General features: G+C 48.2%; 2 protein-coding genes across 2 annotated transcripts in view; both read left to right on the plus strand.

Moving 5' to 3' along the window:
* The window catches only part of LOC146210353 (uncharacterized), a 44,243-nt gene extending 35,079 nt beyond the window's left edge, over positions 1-9,164 (plus strand). The window contains exon 2 of the mRNA XM_084598087.1: positions 6,085-9,164. Within this exon, the coding sequence (XP_084454213.1) occupies positions 6,085-7,779 (1,695 nt within the window). The 3' untranslated portion in view covers positions 7,780-9,164. The remainder of the gene's footprint in view (positions 1-6,084) is intronic.
* The window catches only part of LOC146210348 (neprilysin-1-like), a 597,280-nt gene that overhangs the window by 502,934 nt on the left and 77,400 nt on the right, over positions 1-16,946 (plus strand). The window lies entirely within an intron of this gene.

The raw sequence follows: 16,946 nt of genomic DNA on the forward strand, positions 1-16,946 counted from the left end.
GCTTCCCCCCCCCCCTCTTCCTTTGTGGCGACGCGGTGTTCTCCGGATGCCGAAGCGCCGGCTCGCTATCAGCGGATCACGGTGCGTGCATCTCAAGCCTAAACGCAAAACCACGTTGTCTTGAGTCGCTAGCGGCGTCAGCAGCATCAGTCAGTCGATGCTATCTCTTTACCGCGCAACGTTCCTATGTGCCCACGCGCTGTCTCCCGCAACCTCCTGATGACTTAACTGCTCTCTTACTTACTCCGACCACAAAGCCTCCTTCATGACAGTCAAGAAGTGCTAGTGGAGTGTTTCTTGAAGAATTATGTGGGAAAAATTAAAAAGTTGTCCCTAATTGTACGTACATGCCTTGCTACAAATATTTGACTCAATCTATTGATAAAGTGAAACAGCTGATGAGGTACGCAAAAATTTGGCATTAGGAAGTAACGTAACCGTCGCCAAAATTTTTTAACAGTTGTTGTGATCGAAATGCTCTGTTGCTGCGCTTGCTGGTGCCGCACACGTGGGCATGATGGCAAACGTTTGTTTATAATACTGTACGCGAATCGAGATGCTGCGCGGAGGAAGGTTTCGTTGGACAGAATCGACCGGGCGGACTTCAACTCAATGCTATGGTCGCGGCTCTGTGGAATATGCCGCCACACACCCTGTACGGATTCGTTCATTTTATAGTCTTGCCAAGTGTCGTATGCCCGCGCATTATAATTTCGCGGTAGACATCGATTAAGGAGACATCGTCATGCCCAATCCTTAACACCTTATCGTGCCAAATCCAACTTGTTTAAATATTGTCACGCAGTGGTGACAAGGCCGTACACACCAAAAGAAGACACAGGCTTGATGGTACTCAAATTAACTCTTTACTGGGCTAACTTGCGCCCACAAAGTAACTAAGCAACTCGGCGGCGGCTATAGCAGCAAACGTGATCGTCATGCGTCGGACATAGAATCCCTGTCGCACTCGTCAAGCTCAATTTAAAGGCTGCTCCTAAAAATCTAAACAACGTCGCAAACTGTTACTATACTCCGTTTCATACATCAAGTGCAACACTGCCAAAGCTACAGATCTTGTTTGCGCTTTCCGAATCCGCGATGGAAAATAGTGCCTGCTCTTTACGAAGGAAATAATACTTATTTTGTTTGCAAGCCTAATAGATCTTACATTTGCCATAAACTTCATAAAAGCACATTTTTTAGGAAGAAAGGATCAGATTCGGTGAATTTGATTGTTTTTTTATGTCGTTTTCATTCGCGCCGCGTTTTCGCTGCCCCGCAACCTTGCCAGCTGTGCCACTAGATGGAGCTGGCTGCGCCCTCCACGCTGCGCATCTCTTTTTGAGAAAATGGTTCTTCGTTGCACATTTTTTCTATAAGATCCGCACTGCGAAGATGTCTAGGCATGCAAAGCAAGTTATTGCAAACGTGTATGCTCGGAACAGAGTCCGTTTCAGAAGAAACCACTCGGCCACAAAACGAGCGCGTAGTGATATGCCTCCTTTTTTTTTCTTGCGGACTACTTGCGTAGCTTTCGCAGCGTTGCACCTGATGTATGAAAAGGAGTATAGCACAACCTGGAACACTGCAGAGACACACGCAACTGGTCGGAATCTTCGAGACAGATCTCGGCGCATCTTGCGCGACAAAGAAACTGATAAAGGTGCGTCTCGCAACATCGAGCATTAACAAAGAAAGAATGCAGACTTGATACGTGGGCCTGAATCAGAGTGATAAGGCCGCGCAGCACACCGGCGGCTGTTAAAAAGTAATAAAGAACGTTTTGAAGGTTTCGCGGCAGTATAGAATAAATTCCTTGGTTTTTAGCTTCGCAGCCGTGCTTTCTGAGGCGTTGCATTTGTCGTGAATGTAAGCTAAGTGCATATATTGAGTGTGTCGCTGCATTTACCGAAATGGTGACGGCTCTTAGGCGACCGGACATAGAAACATATTTTGTATTACATTTAGTTTGAAGGACTTTAGGCCCACGCATGCACCCTACCACGCCGACCCTTTTGAAGCGATAGCTTCACTACGAAGCCGTCAGCGTGGCTGCGCTTCAGCCGTGTCGGTACGGGGGAGCATAGACATTGTCATGGCAACCGCCGCAGATGAGGTGGGGCCTCGTCTTGTGTGACACTTCGTGCTATTAGCGTAGGTCCGTTCGATTAAGGTGCACTTTCTGCACCAGTTCCGTAAAGTTCTGTGGCGGTTCTGCAAGCGTGCAGCACCAGTTGAGGCGGTTCAGGTGCAGCATCGGTACCGGCAGCTTCCTAAACGAATGGTAGAGTCTGCTAGCCTTGGGTGTCGCAAAAAAGCTGAGGTCGGCTGTGTGCAACTCACGTCAACCGACGCCAATGTCTCAGTTAACTTGATGAATTTTCAAATAGCCATTAACTTTGCCATTAACCAACCACGATGCTTTTGGCTTCTGCGTCGTAATAAACAGGGAAAAGACCCCAGTTAGTTATTCCACTTGTCAACGAGAACGCGATCGAGCATGTGCACCATGCGGCAGCTGGCACAAAGCGCATACAACTTCACGATTGTTGTGCTTACTTGTTATAGGCATGGTTTGAAATACGCGTCGTCGTTTCTTTGGCGAACACGGACGTCACCATTCTCGTTGACGATGATCACAACACGCAAGCCATCGTCTGGTTTCATGCGGCGGCTGTAGCTGCCCCATTTCGGCACTGACCTCTGAGGTGGTGTACAGTTTTGCTGAGCTTTTCGTGAACTCGACCTGCACGACGTCTGCACTTTTTAAAACTAAAGACGACGTGCAGATGGCGCCCCCTTGCACCGCTGAAACGTAAACACAAAATTAAACGACGATCAAATAACGCAGATAGCAGCAGACATAGAGGAAGCAATAGAAAAAAGCCCCATGGAAGACTGGAATTATGAACAGGTAGAACTACTCATAAGGAGGAAAATTCAGGAGGTTAAAGTAGCAAACCGCTGGAATGCAAAGAGGAAGCCACGGAGCTGGTGGAATAAGGAAATCAGGGAAGCTATTGAACAACGACGGGCTGCTTCAAGGAAACACCGAATGGCAAATAAGGCACAGGTATCTCAGGAGGAAATCGACCAAAAATGAGAATCATATCGACAAAAGAAACTTCAAGTGCAGGCCCTCGTCCAAAGTAAAATAAGACAGTCCACCGATCGCTGGATGGCTGATATACACGATGCCTCTAGAGGCGGAGCAAGAAAATTCTGGAACCATATAAGCTGGCTAGGGAAGAAGAACGAAAGAAAGCAGGATCGGATTTAAGATAACGAGGGAAGTTGTTTAAAGAGAGATAACGCAGTGAACTACATCAGTTATAGCCGAGTCATTTAAGAGCGACGATAGGGTAATCTCCGCAAATCAGGAAGCAACACAAGGTAGCAGAATACAAAGCAGCTTAGAACTGACCAATCTAAACTGGAAAAAGGCCGAAAAAAATATTCCTAAAAACACATCTATAGGAATAGAAGGAATTCCGATCAAGCTGATTAATGAACTCGGTCCAAAAAGTAAGGAAACGTTGTTAAAAGCTCTGGAAACAGCCATAACGAATAAGCAAATTCCGGACAGCTGGCGCAGAGTAAAATGAATTTGATTTATAAAGGGAAAGGAGACAGGATGCACATAAAATCTTACAGGCCGATTACCATGACATCTGTTATGTACAGGTTAGCCATGCAGGCGGTGAAATTAAAGGTGCAAGAATGGGTTGGAAGTAACAAGATACTCGGAGAACTCCAGAACGGCTTTAGAAATGGTAGGCGCTTAGATGATAGCCTGTTCGTGCTTACCCAATGCATCGAAATATCTAGACTGGAAAATAGACCTTTGCATTTGGCCTTCCTGGACATAAACGGGGCTTATGACAACGTAAGCAGGGAACTCCTGTGGAACATATTAAAAGAAGAAGGTATTGGTTATGAGATAATAGAGTTCCTACAGGAAATATACCGGGATAACAAAGTAGAAATTACGTGGGAAGGGATAAGAAGTACGGAGGATGTCAAAGTATGCAAAGGATTAAGACAAGGCTGTCCTCTATCACCGGTGCTGTTCATGCTTTATATGATAAACCTGGAACGGAGGATACAAGACAGTAACCTAGGTTTTAACCTGTCATATAGATTAGGTGGAAAGGCGGTAGAGAAGCGCCTCCCCGGTTTGATGTATACAGACGATATTGTGCTGCTAGCTGAGAGTCTGGAAGAATTGCAAACTCTAGCGAAGTATTGCGGAGACGAAGGGGACGCTCTAGGCTTCAGTTTCAGCGCCGTTAAGTCGGGTCTGATGATTTTCAAAGGCTCAACTGATCAGGGTCTTAAAATACAAGGCCTTAAAATACCTAGAGTAGCAGAATATAAATATCGGGGGTATGGGTAAACGAAGGATTGGCATACATTGGAAAGCATGAGCAATCACTTAAGGCCAAAGGGCGAAGGAATGCCGGGATAATGAAGCATAAGTCATTGTGGGGATGCAATGTGGTGTGAGGTTTTGAGGGGTATTTCGAAAGGAATTATGGTGCCCGGACTTACTTTCGGAAATGCGGTTTTGTACCTAAAATCAGAGGTACAGTCGACATTAGAAACAAATCAGAGATCCGTTGGACGATTAGCACTAGGTTCCCACGGCAAAACTACAAATGAGGCGGTACAGGGAGATATGGGCTGGGTATCTTTCGAAGTACGGGAAGCTCAGAGTAAAATATTATATGAGGAACGCCTGAGGAAATTGGACAGTAACAGATGGGTAGCTAAAGTATTTAAATACCTGTACCTAAAGAGCGTTGACTCACAATGGAGGAAAAGAACTAGGAAACTAACTAGTAAGTATGCTAGTAACAAGGACGGAGAAATAAAGAGCATTAGGCAACAGTTGAAAAACACAGAAGGTAAAAATTGGATAAATTCGATGGAAAAGAAACAGAGTGTGGAATTATACCGAAAGTGGAAAATGCAGATCAGGAAGGAAGATTTCTTTGATAACTCAAGAGGCAGTGCCCTACTTTTTGAAGCTAGATCAGGGTGCCTTAGAACACGCAGCTACAAAAAGAAATTTAACAATGGAGATGACGCGTGTGGTGTATGTGGAAACTCCAGTGAAACAATTGACCATATTATACTCGAATGTAATGGTATCCATCCGGAAGTTGGTGCAGGTTCAATCACTGTTCCTGAAGCTCTGGGCTTTAGAGATAACAGTGGCCGGGTGAATAAACCGGCGGTGGAAACTCGCAGAAAATGACTGGAAGATTGGTGGCTTAAATGCAGAGAAGTGACATAATGTTAGTAATGTAGGAACAAAATTTAATAAATAGAATGGTGGTTTAGTTAACCATTCTAAATCAATAATTAAGATATAGTGAGAAAAATGAGCATGATAGCTGCTGCTACCACCCCGTTTTAAAGGGGACGCTCCTATATTCCGTCCATCCATCCATCCATCCATCCATCCATCCATCCATCCGAAACGAATGGCGAAGTGCAGCACCACTCTCGTAGTGCAGGTGAATCGAGCGGACCTCGTGGCTGCGGCAGCCGTTCAGAGGCTGCGTCTTTCATTTACTATATTCCAGTTCATATTTTTATACCGTTCCTGATTCCTTTTCACAATACAATTTTCTGAAAACGCTATACAACGATGGATAGTTCACTCCCCACAGTGTGTATTAAAGTGAAGCGCATTGGAGTCTACATTGTTTACAAAATGAAGACCAAAATTCGAGGGCATTTTTGAACAAGACGCAACAAAAAGGGGGGCACGGCGAAGTGGCCAAGCGAAGATCGCTAACCATAAGACTTGATTTCATCGTACAGGCCCTGTTCCTGTCCGTCAGTGGAGCGCTGTTACCGCCTGAGGCATCTTCGTCGGCAGCAACTGACTTTATCGACAGGCATGCTGGGAACTTTATCATCGCAACGAGAGCTACCATTCCTGCTACCAAGCAAGGCTTCGTGACGTCATCATATACAAGCTCTATTAAAGAAGCACACCTGACTTCAATCAATGGGCACGGCGAAGTGGCCAGGCGAAGATCGCTAACCATAAGGCTTGATTTCATCGTACAGGCCCTGTTCCTGTCCGTCAGTGGAGCGCTGTTACCGCCTAAGGCATCTTCGTCGGCAGCAACTGACTTTACCGACAGGCATGCTGGCAACTTTATCATCGCAACGAGCGCTACCATTCCTGCGACCGAGCAAGGCTTCGTGACGTCGTTAAATACAAGCTCTTTAAAAGAAGCATCACATCTGACTTCAATCAGTGGGCACGGCGAAGTGGCCAGGCGAAGATCGCTAACCATACGACTTGATTTCATCGTACAGGCCCTGTTCCTGTCCGTCAGTGGAGCGCTGTTACCGCCTAAGGCATCTTCGTCGGCAGCAACTAACTTTATCGACAGGCATGCTGGGAACTTTATCATCGCAACGAGCGCTACCATTCCTGCGACCAAGCAAGGCTTCGTGACGTCATTAAATACAAGCTCTTTAAAAGAAGCATCACATCTGACTTCAATCAGTGGGCACGGCGAAGTGGCCAGGCGAAGATCGCTAACCATACGACTTGATTTCATCGTACAGGCCCTGTTCCTGTCCGTCAGTGGAGCGCTGTTACCGCCTAAGGCATCTTCGTCGGCAGCAACTGACTTTATCGACAGGCATGCTGGGAACTTTATCATCGCAACGAGCGCTACCATTCCTGCGACCGAGCAAGGCTTCGTGACGTCGTTAAATACAAGCTCTTTAAAAGAAGCATCACATCTGACTTCAATCAGTGGGCACGGCGAAGTGGCCAGGCGAAGATCGCTAACCATACGACTTGATTTCATCGTACAGGCCCTGTTCCTGTCCGTCAGTGGAGCGCTGTTACCGCCTAAGGCATCTTCGTCGGCAGCAACTAACTTTATCGACAGGCATGCTGGGAACTTTATCATCGCAACGAGCGCTACCATTCCTGCGACCAAGCAAGGCTTCGTGACGTCATTAAATACAAGCTCTTTAAAAGAAGCATCACATCTGACTTCAATCAGTGGGCACGGCGAAGTGGCCAGGCGAAGATCGCTAACCATACGACTTGATTTCATCGTACAGGCCCTGTTCCTGTCCGTCAGTGGAGCGCTGTTACCGCCTAAGGCATCTTCGTCGGCAGCAACTGACTTTATCGACAGGCATGCTGGGAACTTTATCATCGCAACGAGCGCTGTCATTTCTGCGACCGAGCAAGGCTTCGTGACGCCATTAAATACAAGCTCTTTAAAAGAAGCATCACATCTGACTTCAATCAGTGGGCACGGCGAAGTGGCCAGGCGAAGATCGCTAACCATAAGACTTGATTTCATCGTACAGGCCTTGTTCCTGTCCGTCAGTGGAGCGCTGTTACCGCCTAAGGCATCTTCGTCGGCAGCAACTGACTTTATCGACAGGCATGCTGGGAACTTTATCATCGCAACGAGCGCTACCATTCCTGCGACCGAGCAAGGCTTCGTGACGTCATTAAATACAAGCTCTTTAAAAGAAGCATCACATCTGACTTCAATCAGTGGGCACGGCGAAGTGGCCAGGCGAGGATCGCTAACCATAAGACTTGATTTCATCGTACAGGCCCTGTTTCTGTCCGTCAGTGGAGGGCTGTTACCGCCTAAGGCTACTTCCTCGGCAGCAACTGACGTTATTGACAAGCATGCTGCGAACTTATCATCGCAACGAGTGCTACCATTCCTGCGACAAAGCAAGGCTTCGTGGCATCATCCGATTCAAGCTCTATGAAAGAAGCATCACACCTGACTTCAATCAGGGAGCACGGCGAAGTGGCCTGGCGACGATCTCTAATCTTGCGACTTGTTTTCATCATACAGGTCAGTTATAGCTCCTCAATCCGTAGTGACGAGAGATATTTAATTGTTCTTCCGTGCCCTCACACCATTTTAGAAATGGCATATGAGTGTTTATGTTCCTGTAAAGTTATTCTGTTTGGTGACATTGAAGAAAACCCGGGACCATCTATCGAGGAAATGCTACAGACGCTAGTGAACGGCCAACAGATCATAAGAGCTGATATTGCTGACATGATAACTCGCCTGGAAACTACGGAAAAGAGGGTAGAATGTACTGAAGTTAGGCTGGCTAATATGAAGCAGAAAACCGAAAATATTCCTAAGATCGGCGCCACTTCTGACATCTTAACGATCTTTGATAAAATGCAAGAGGCTCAACGGGTAGAGCATACAAAGTTAGTCAACTTGGAAAAGCGTAGCCAAACCTTGTTGCTTTTGGCGTTGAAGCCAGTTCCGACGAATCGGAATCGTTTTTGCGCAGCAAGACTGAAATATTTGAAGCTCAACGTAAAATGCACGTCCATTAGCCGCATTCACAGATTCGGGAAACCTTCGCCTAAAGGACCGATTACTGTGCGCTTTGAAGATAATAGAAGAAGAGGCGATTCAGCGCAATGCTCGGAAGCTGAAAAGATCCGGCATGTCTGTCCAAAATGACTGCTGCGCAAAGACGCTCCGAAAGCGTAAGCTTCTCTGGGAAAGTGCAAAGAGCAAAAAAGAAGACGAGAGAAAGTGAACTTATTCCATGATAAACTTCGTGTTGACGACCAATTTTACATTTGGGAGGACAACACCGTGTCTCGCGCTACCGAAAAAGGCAGCCACCTTGCCTGATAGCTAGCAAACAAAGCTGAATCAGCTACGCATGATCTCACTGAACGTATAAGCGTAGCGAAAACAGACGCATTAGAGACACCTTTGATTTCATATGATCCCCATTTGTGTGATCACTGAGACCTGGCTGCACGGCGATATACATGATGATGAAATCGTGGCACTGGAGTATCACCTATATTGGCGTGACAGAGGCGCGTGTGGTGGCGGTATACCAGTTGTTACGAAGTGTTACGCTGATGTTACTGTCTGTGAACAAATTGCTATGCATGAAAGTCTTTTGTTTAAAATTTGCCTATTCGGAGTCACAATAATTTTGTGTGCGGTATATCATCCTCCAGACGCTGATGACAATTTCTTTGACCGTTTATACGACCGCCTCCTGGAGTTGACCGCAAAGAATGTTATCACGGGGAATTTCAACCTGCCTTCGATTTATTGGAACTCCTTGAATTATGGAATTTCCAGATCACAGATATAGTACTAGATATGTTTTTTTTTTTTTTTTTTTACTTAGAGCAGCGTGTTCGTGAATTCACTCGTGGCACCGCGATTCAGGATCTTTATTCATCACTGAGTTGTTTCATGGATCAGAGATTTCAATAGAATAATGAATTTCTGGCCACAAGTTGATATGTTTACGGTGGTTATCACAAGATCAAACGCGGCAGCAAAAGCAAAAAACAGAGTAGTCAGATATTTCCAGGGCTAATGATGTTCCAATAATTGATTACTTGGATATCTAGTTTGACAGCGTGGTGAAAAATGATGAAATTTCTTGGCAAACGTTTTGCGACGCCATCAGTTTTTGTGTTAACTTTGTGCCCACAAGAAATGTTCGTAGCCGACGCTTGAATCTCTGGATTACCCGCAACATTATCGATACGAAACGTAAGATGAAGCGACTAAGGAGACACAGCAGGAAAACTGCACGCTTCCATCAACAAAAGCAAGAGTTATTGGCAAAGGTTAGGGACTCTAGAAATAATTACTTTGGTGATCGTCTTCCTCACTTCATAAACAGCGATGCTAGAAAATTCTGGCGTCATCTAAATGATAGCAAAAAGGAAATTAAGAAAATAAAATAGCAGATACAACTGGAATCGCTCGACGTTCACTGGCGCAGCTAAATTCAGGGCACACGTGTAGCACGCTTCTCGGTCATAGCTTTTGAATCAACTATCTTCGTTCTTGACAGATATCCACAACTGGTGTCGTTCATGTTTACAAATACGGTGATTACCATTTCAATCACATGCCCTTGTCATTGCCACCTACATCTGGGAATTCTTGGAAAGCCGTAACCTGCTATCACAGTATCAGCATGGTTTCAGGAAGCACAACTGTTACCGAACTTGTTTGTACTGTCCACGAATTCGCACAATTTCTTGATATGAATGGGCAGCTAGATGTGCTGTTTCTAGACTTCTCGAAGGCTTTCGATAAAGGGCCACCTGGAAAGTTATTGTACAAATTGAATTGTGTTGGTCTTCCCTTTTCTATCTTGCAGTGGATTTGTGCCTAGCTTAGAGATAGACAGCAGTTTCTTGAAATTGTGAATTGTTAATCAAAAATTCTGTCTGTTACTTCTGGTGTGCCCCAAGGCAACGCCTTGAGGCCGCTATTGTTTCTGAAATACACCAATTGATTTGCCTCATTCATGGTGACGTTTCTATCCGATTGTTCGCCGATGACTGTGTGGTTTTAAAAAACATCACAGCGCCTAATGATCAATCTTACAAACAAATCTACAGGCTATTCATGAGTGGCGTGTACGATGGGGAAAGCAACTTAAAGGTCCACAGAAACGGCCACCAAGAAGCCACTAATAAACGTGTTCAGTGTGTAGAACAAATCCTTTTGAGCATTAACCCAGAGTATAACTCCTTGGAACAAAGCCAGCGATTTATTATGATTTTTTAAAAACAACGTTATTTTTTTTAATTCGCGGGCAGAGAGGATGTCGCTTGGCGGTGTCGCATGGAACTATTTCCTTAAACTGTGATGTCACGGGTGAGTTAACTGGCAAGGCTTGCTAGAAGCTGCCATTCGCTGCGGCCACTGCAGCCATGACGTCACGGACACACTTCCGGTAGCTGCGAATGTCGTCTGCTCATGCGCTGCTTGAACTCTGTGCGGGCTGTTGTTACACAGCTCGCCGCCCATATCGGTTAGGCGGCCATTGCTCATCACGTACAACCGAAGCGACGCAGTGATCTGCGGAACGAAGCTGCATTTGCAAATATCTTAATATAACGTGGTTTCAGGAGCACCGGAGTGTCGTCCGACGAGGCGTCAACAACACGGTCAAGCACTGCGCGATGGCAGCACCTCCTCGACCGCCGTAAACACCGCCGCTGTGGCCTCTCCTCCCGTATACCGTACGCGAATGACACGGCAGATCGTTAGCACCGATGTCCGAAATAAAGCGTGCTAAAATTGGTTGGCGTCTGCAATACTGAGCCGAACATCAAGTATGAAGCCCTCGAGAGGATCGCTGACCAGCAGCAAATTGCTGGTAAGAGCGATAGCCGTGATACAAGCAAGTTTCTACTCAAGCCAGCTGCCGCTGGTGAATTTCCGCTCATCCGATCTGCTCGTACTAGCTCTGCGATTAACGCGCCGTCAGAGTTACTTCTATTATTAGTTTACTATGGCAGGATAGGATGCACAATAAGGCAGTTTCATAAGTAGACGATTTACGACCGCGTTGATCAATTCCAAAGCGCCGACCACCGCGGTTTTGAAGTAAAACAATTTAGGCATATTGACGACTAGGGACGATCGCGCGCCCCACCCCGAGGGGTGGGGCGCGCGACAATTGTGTAACGTACCTCAGCCTGCTCGCGGCATCCCGTGCTGCAAGCGTTGCAAACTCGTGTACCTTCATAGCTAAGGCCGCGTATTTTTTGGCATTCTGCTCAGCAACAAGCCGTTCAAAAGATACTGCAGGCAAGCCAAGGCTTCACTACGCAGTCGCTGCGCTGCCGGCCATAATCGAAGACGTTGGGCGGCACCATATTCTATACATCTATCTTTAAACGTGATACAGTCTGCAAATGAATAACTTTGAGAAGCAGACCAGCTCCTACGCTTCGCGCACTCGGGCGCCGACAAGTAGCCTCCGTCAACAGACGCCGCCATAACCTCGGTTAACTACGCAAACCGAGGTCGCCAAGCTCGGTTTGCGATAACCGCGGTTAGTGGTGTAACCATGGTTTGGTCCGCCGTGTAACATAGGCTAACCACGGGTTCGCGGTTACACTAACCGTCGCTGCGCGAACTGGCGAGCTCCTCAGGCGTGTGCGAGCGAGGACGGGCTGACGCGAGTACGCCTGCGAGCGAGCGTGCGGCAACCGGACGTTCGCCGAAGTGACGTATTTCTGGGCGCAGCTTTGAACTTGCTTGTATTCTTTATTTTTTTATGACTCCCTTCAGTGTACGAGTTTAGCGGGAAAATTGCAAGGGTCATTTTTAATCGCCGATATCTGTGGTGTTGCGGAAGCTAGATCGAAAGTTTTTGCTAGAGAATGATGGGTGGTTCAATATCTATCAGTCTTATGGCGTTGTTTACCCATCTTGGTGACTCATTTCAGTGGACCTTTAATACAAAGAAAACAGCCCTGTTGCAAGTTAAAAGGAAAAAAACTATCAGCGCCTTTTCTTATTTACTTAACAACAATATTATAACAGAAGTAGAGGTGCATAGATACCTTGGTGTTACGCTAACTAATAAACTAACCTGGCACATATCCGCCATTTGCTCTTGTGCTCGTTATAAGCTGTGGTGTCTAAAGAGAAAGGCGCACATTCAATGCCAGCCAAACTGGGATCCGTACAATACGAAGGAAATACTGCAGTCCAAAGAAAAGCTGTTCGGTATACCTTTAGTAAACACGATTCTCCATCCATATTTATGCGGCAGCATGACAGAATCTCTGGAATCTCGTAAAAAAGTTAGTCGGCTCGCCTTTTTGCATAATTGCCTCTCAGGTAAGCTAAGGCTAAACTTGCCGGATTGCGTAAAGCCACATTGCACCAGGAAGACTAGACACACACCCTCGCTCCTTGGCTCCAACTTTTGCAAGAAGAAACACTTTTTAACATAGTTTTTTTTCCCAGAACTATCGGTGATTGGAATTCCTTGCCTTTGCACACTTTCGCATCCAGCGACTTTGCTTAAGAATTGGAGCATCAATTCTTGTGTTGTTAATTGTGCTTCGCTCGTTATGAATATTGTTTCTGGTATGCAATTTGTTTTTGTGGCCATATGCTTGTTATATGTGTTGTAGTAATCCCGATCGCCATCAGCTCGCGCGCCAACCCGAAGAGGTAGACGAAGTGGAGCCGGAGCCTTGTTGGCATTGCACTGTTGGTTCGAACGCTACCCCCGTCGCTTTGGTTTGCGGACGTCGCCTACGGTCTTGGTGCTCCAATAAACACCTTACACTTGGTGGAGGTGTCTCGATCGTCGCCTCGGTCCTCCTCGCAAATCTCACTCTGGAACTTCGGAACCGCACGCTACCGCCTTCGGTAACAACCATGCAGTACGTTCCCAGCCAACCATCGGCGCCCATCCCTGCCACTTCTGCCACCATTTTCTGTCCCGGGGCACAACGCCCCCGTGACCCACATTTCTTCAGTGGTACCGACGACCATGACTTTGACGACTGGCTGGCCTCTTTCGAGCGCGTCAGCACTTAAACCGCTGGGACGATTCCATAAAACTGAGCAACGTCCTCTTCTACCTCACGGACGTGGAAAATCTGTGGTTTCGAAACCACGAAGCCGATCTTTCGACGTGGTCTGTCTTCAAGAAGAGCTTCGCGGATGTCTTCGGCCGTCCTGCGGTACGCAAACTCCGCGCCGAACAACGCCTCCATGCACGGCTTAAACTTCCCGAGGAAACGTTTACCAGCTACACTGAGGACGTGGTTGACCTCTGCAAGCGGGCCAATCCGTCCATGCCCGAGCCCGAAAGAGTCACACATGTTCTAAAAGGCTTCACTGATGATGCATACTATATGATGTCGGCCAGGCACCCTACTTCCGTATCCGACATTATAACCCTGTGCCAGAAGTTTGACGAGCTACGAAAGCAACGCGCTTCTACGCGGCGGGCTGCCGCGCCTGCCGGCATTGCTGGCTTGGCACTGGCTACGTAGTCTGCGGAACAGTCTCAATTTATGCAGAATATCCAAGACTTCATCCGCGAAGACGTTGCACGCTAGCTGTCCCTCCTCCATCCAGTTCAGCCGACCGTCTGCACTTCGCAATTAGCGCCGGCCAACGCGCCATACATCTCGCCGGCTACCCGCCAAGTTATCGAGGAGAAAGTCGCCGAAGCGCTGCCTTTTAGTGTTCCCATCGCTCCTGTGCAAGCCCCACTCACTTACGCCCAAGTAACCGCTGGAACGCGCGGTCCGCTTCCTGCATCGTCTTACCAGAACGGCCCTACATTTTATGCTCCACCTCGTTTCATGACCCCTCAGTCTCCGATCCCTCGACCGCGATGCCGCATTACTAACCCATTGCGAACCGCCGACAATCGCCCAATTTGCGATGCTTGCGGGCTCCCGGGTCACGTCGCTCGCCTTTGCAGTCAGCGCCCGCTTCATCCTGAGAACGCAGTCCGTCAGGACCACTATGATCCCGAGCCGCCCTTGAGCAACGTCTCTTCTGGATCGTCTCCACGTCGGGCTCAGTACTCGACACGCCGTTCGCTTTCGCCTCGCCGACGTTCCATTTCGCCGATGCTCCGGCGCCAGGCCCTGCGCAAGGGGAAAACTAAATGCCGCAGTTCCGGAGGCAAGAACTGCGCGTTTGACGAACTCGTTAAGTCCTCCGCCTTCTCCCGCCAACGTCATTGAAGTGTTCGTACAAGGTGTTCCCGTTCTTGCGCTGGTGGATACAGGTGCTGCCGTTTCCGTAATTAGTGATGCCCTTCGCCACAAAATTCGCAACGTCACGATGCCGAAAAGGCAGAAGCCTTTTCGCTTCGTACGGCCAGTTCAGGGCGCATCTCCCCTGTGGCAGCGTGCACGGTACGAGTTTGCATCAAAGACATTGCGTTTCTCGTCGAGATGGTGGTGCTTTACGCCTGCTCCCACGACATCATCCTTGGCTACGACTTTCTGTCGACTCCCCTGTGTGTAATGTTTCCCTGTGCGACCCGCCTGTGCGCCCTGCTAAACTCCTTGTAGCTGCAGACACCGGCATTCCTCCCTTTTCTTCTGTTCTCGTTCCCTTTATTTCGACATCTGCCCTCCCTAGTCCTGTTCTATTTACGCCCAAACTCACCTCCGCCCACCATAACCACCTCCTTCTTCCTTTCGCCGTTCTAACGATTTCTGATAGCAGCTGTGTCATCTATGCTTCCAACCCTTTTCCCTGCCCGACGATTGCTCTTCGCGGGGAGTGCCTCGGCTACATTGAAGAGCGGGACCCTGATCGCACTTACATGTTCTCCGAACCTGAAGTTTTTCCTCACGTCGCTGCCCTGACGTCTTGTGCTGCTACGAGTGATGAGCTTCCTGTTGACGCCCTTCATCGAGCTATCGCGACCGACCTTCCGTCCGCCCAACGGGACCAAATAGTCGCTCTCCTTCAGCGCTTCAGTGCATCTTTTGACATGTCCCAGCCTTCCTTGGGCCGCGCCTTGACCGTTTCTCATGCAATCAACGCTGGTTCTAATGCTCCCCTGCGGCAGCGACCATATCGCGTGTCGCCCACTGAGCGCCGCGTCATTAGTGACAATGTCGCCGATATGCTTCAACGGGGCATCATACAACCATCTCATAGCCCTTGGGCCTCCCCCGTAGTGTTGGCGACGAAGAAAGATGGCACGATCCGCTTCTGTGTGGACTACCGGTGTCTAAATAAGATAACCAGCAAAGATGTTACCCACTACCACGAATTGACGACGCGCTAGATTGTTTGCAAGGAGCGGAGTTCTTTTCGTCGCTAGATTTGCGCTCTGGTTATTGGCAAGTACCGATGACTTCCGCTGACCGCCCGAAAACAGCCTTCATCACTCCCGATGGCTTGCATGAATTCCATGTGATGCCATTCGGACTGTGCAACGCCCCCGAGAGAATGATGGATAACATTCTCAGTGGGCTCAAATGCGAAACGTATCTTTGTTATCTAGATGACATTGCCGTTTTCTCGAAAGATTTACCGTCCCACCTTCTGCGCCTTCAGCGTGTCCTTACGTGCCTTACTGAAGCCGGCCTACAGCTCAACTTGAAGAAATGTCACTTTCCCGCTACCAAGCTCACAATACTTGGTCATGTCATATCCAAGGATGACGTTCTACCGGATCCTACCAAACTTCGTGCCATCGCAGACTTCCCCAAGCCCACAACCTTGAAAGAACTTCGCAGTTTTGTCGGTCTATGTTCGTATTTCCGCCGTTTTATCCGCAACTTCGCCAGTATCATCGCCCCTTTAACGCAACTTCTCGCCGGAGGCCCGAACCTCTCCTCTTGGTCACCAGCCTGTGATGCTGCGTTCAGTAGACTACGCCGTCTACTGGTCTAACCCCCGTATACTCCGCCATTTTGCCTTCTCGACCGAAATACACACTGATGCAAGCGGCGCAGGTCTGGGCGCTGTTCTTGCTCAACGGAAACCTGGATATTCCGAGTATGTCGTCGCGTACTCTAGTCGTACCCTCACGAAAGCGGAATTGAACTATTCTGTGACCAAAAAGGGGTGTCTGTTCATCATATGGGCCATTACCAAGTTTCGTCCTTATATTTACGGTCGCCCATTCTACGTTGTTACCGACCACCACGCGCTCTGCTGGCTATCCTCCCTCAAAGACCCCTCCGGCCACCTCGCCCGCTGGGCGTTACGTCTTCAGGAGTACGATATCCACGTCATCTATCGATCTGGACGCAAGCACACCGACGCTGATGCCCTTTCCCGTCCACCGCTTCCTAATGACTCGACGGGTGGCTTCATTTGCGCCTACGATATGTCGCCGCTCAACATTACCAACATGAAATCTGAGCAGTAGAAGGATCCATGGATATCCTCCCTCTTAACATTCCTGTATACGCCCGCAGAGCTGTCTCCGTCACGTGCACTTCGTCGTCAGGCCCACCACTTCGCCACTCGTGATGGACTTTTATACCGCCGCAATTACTATACTACAGGGCGAAAGTGGCTTCTCGTGATTCCGCGACATCTCCGTGCTGAAATCTCCGCCTATTTCCACGCCGATCCCCAATGCGGCTATGCAGGTGTCATGAAAACCTA

This window comes from Amblyomma maculatum, chromosome 1 (genome assembly GCF_055883805.1).
Source record: "Amblyomma maculatum isolate TAMU_Amacu chromosome 1, ASM5588380v1, whole genome shotgun sequence".
Classification (NCBI taxonomy): Eukaryota; Metazoa; Arthropoda; class Arachnida; order Ixodida; family Ixodidae; genus Amblyomma; species Amblyomma maculatum.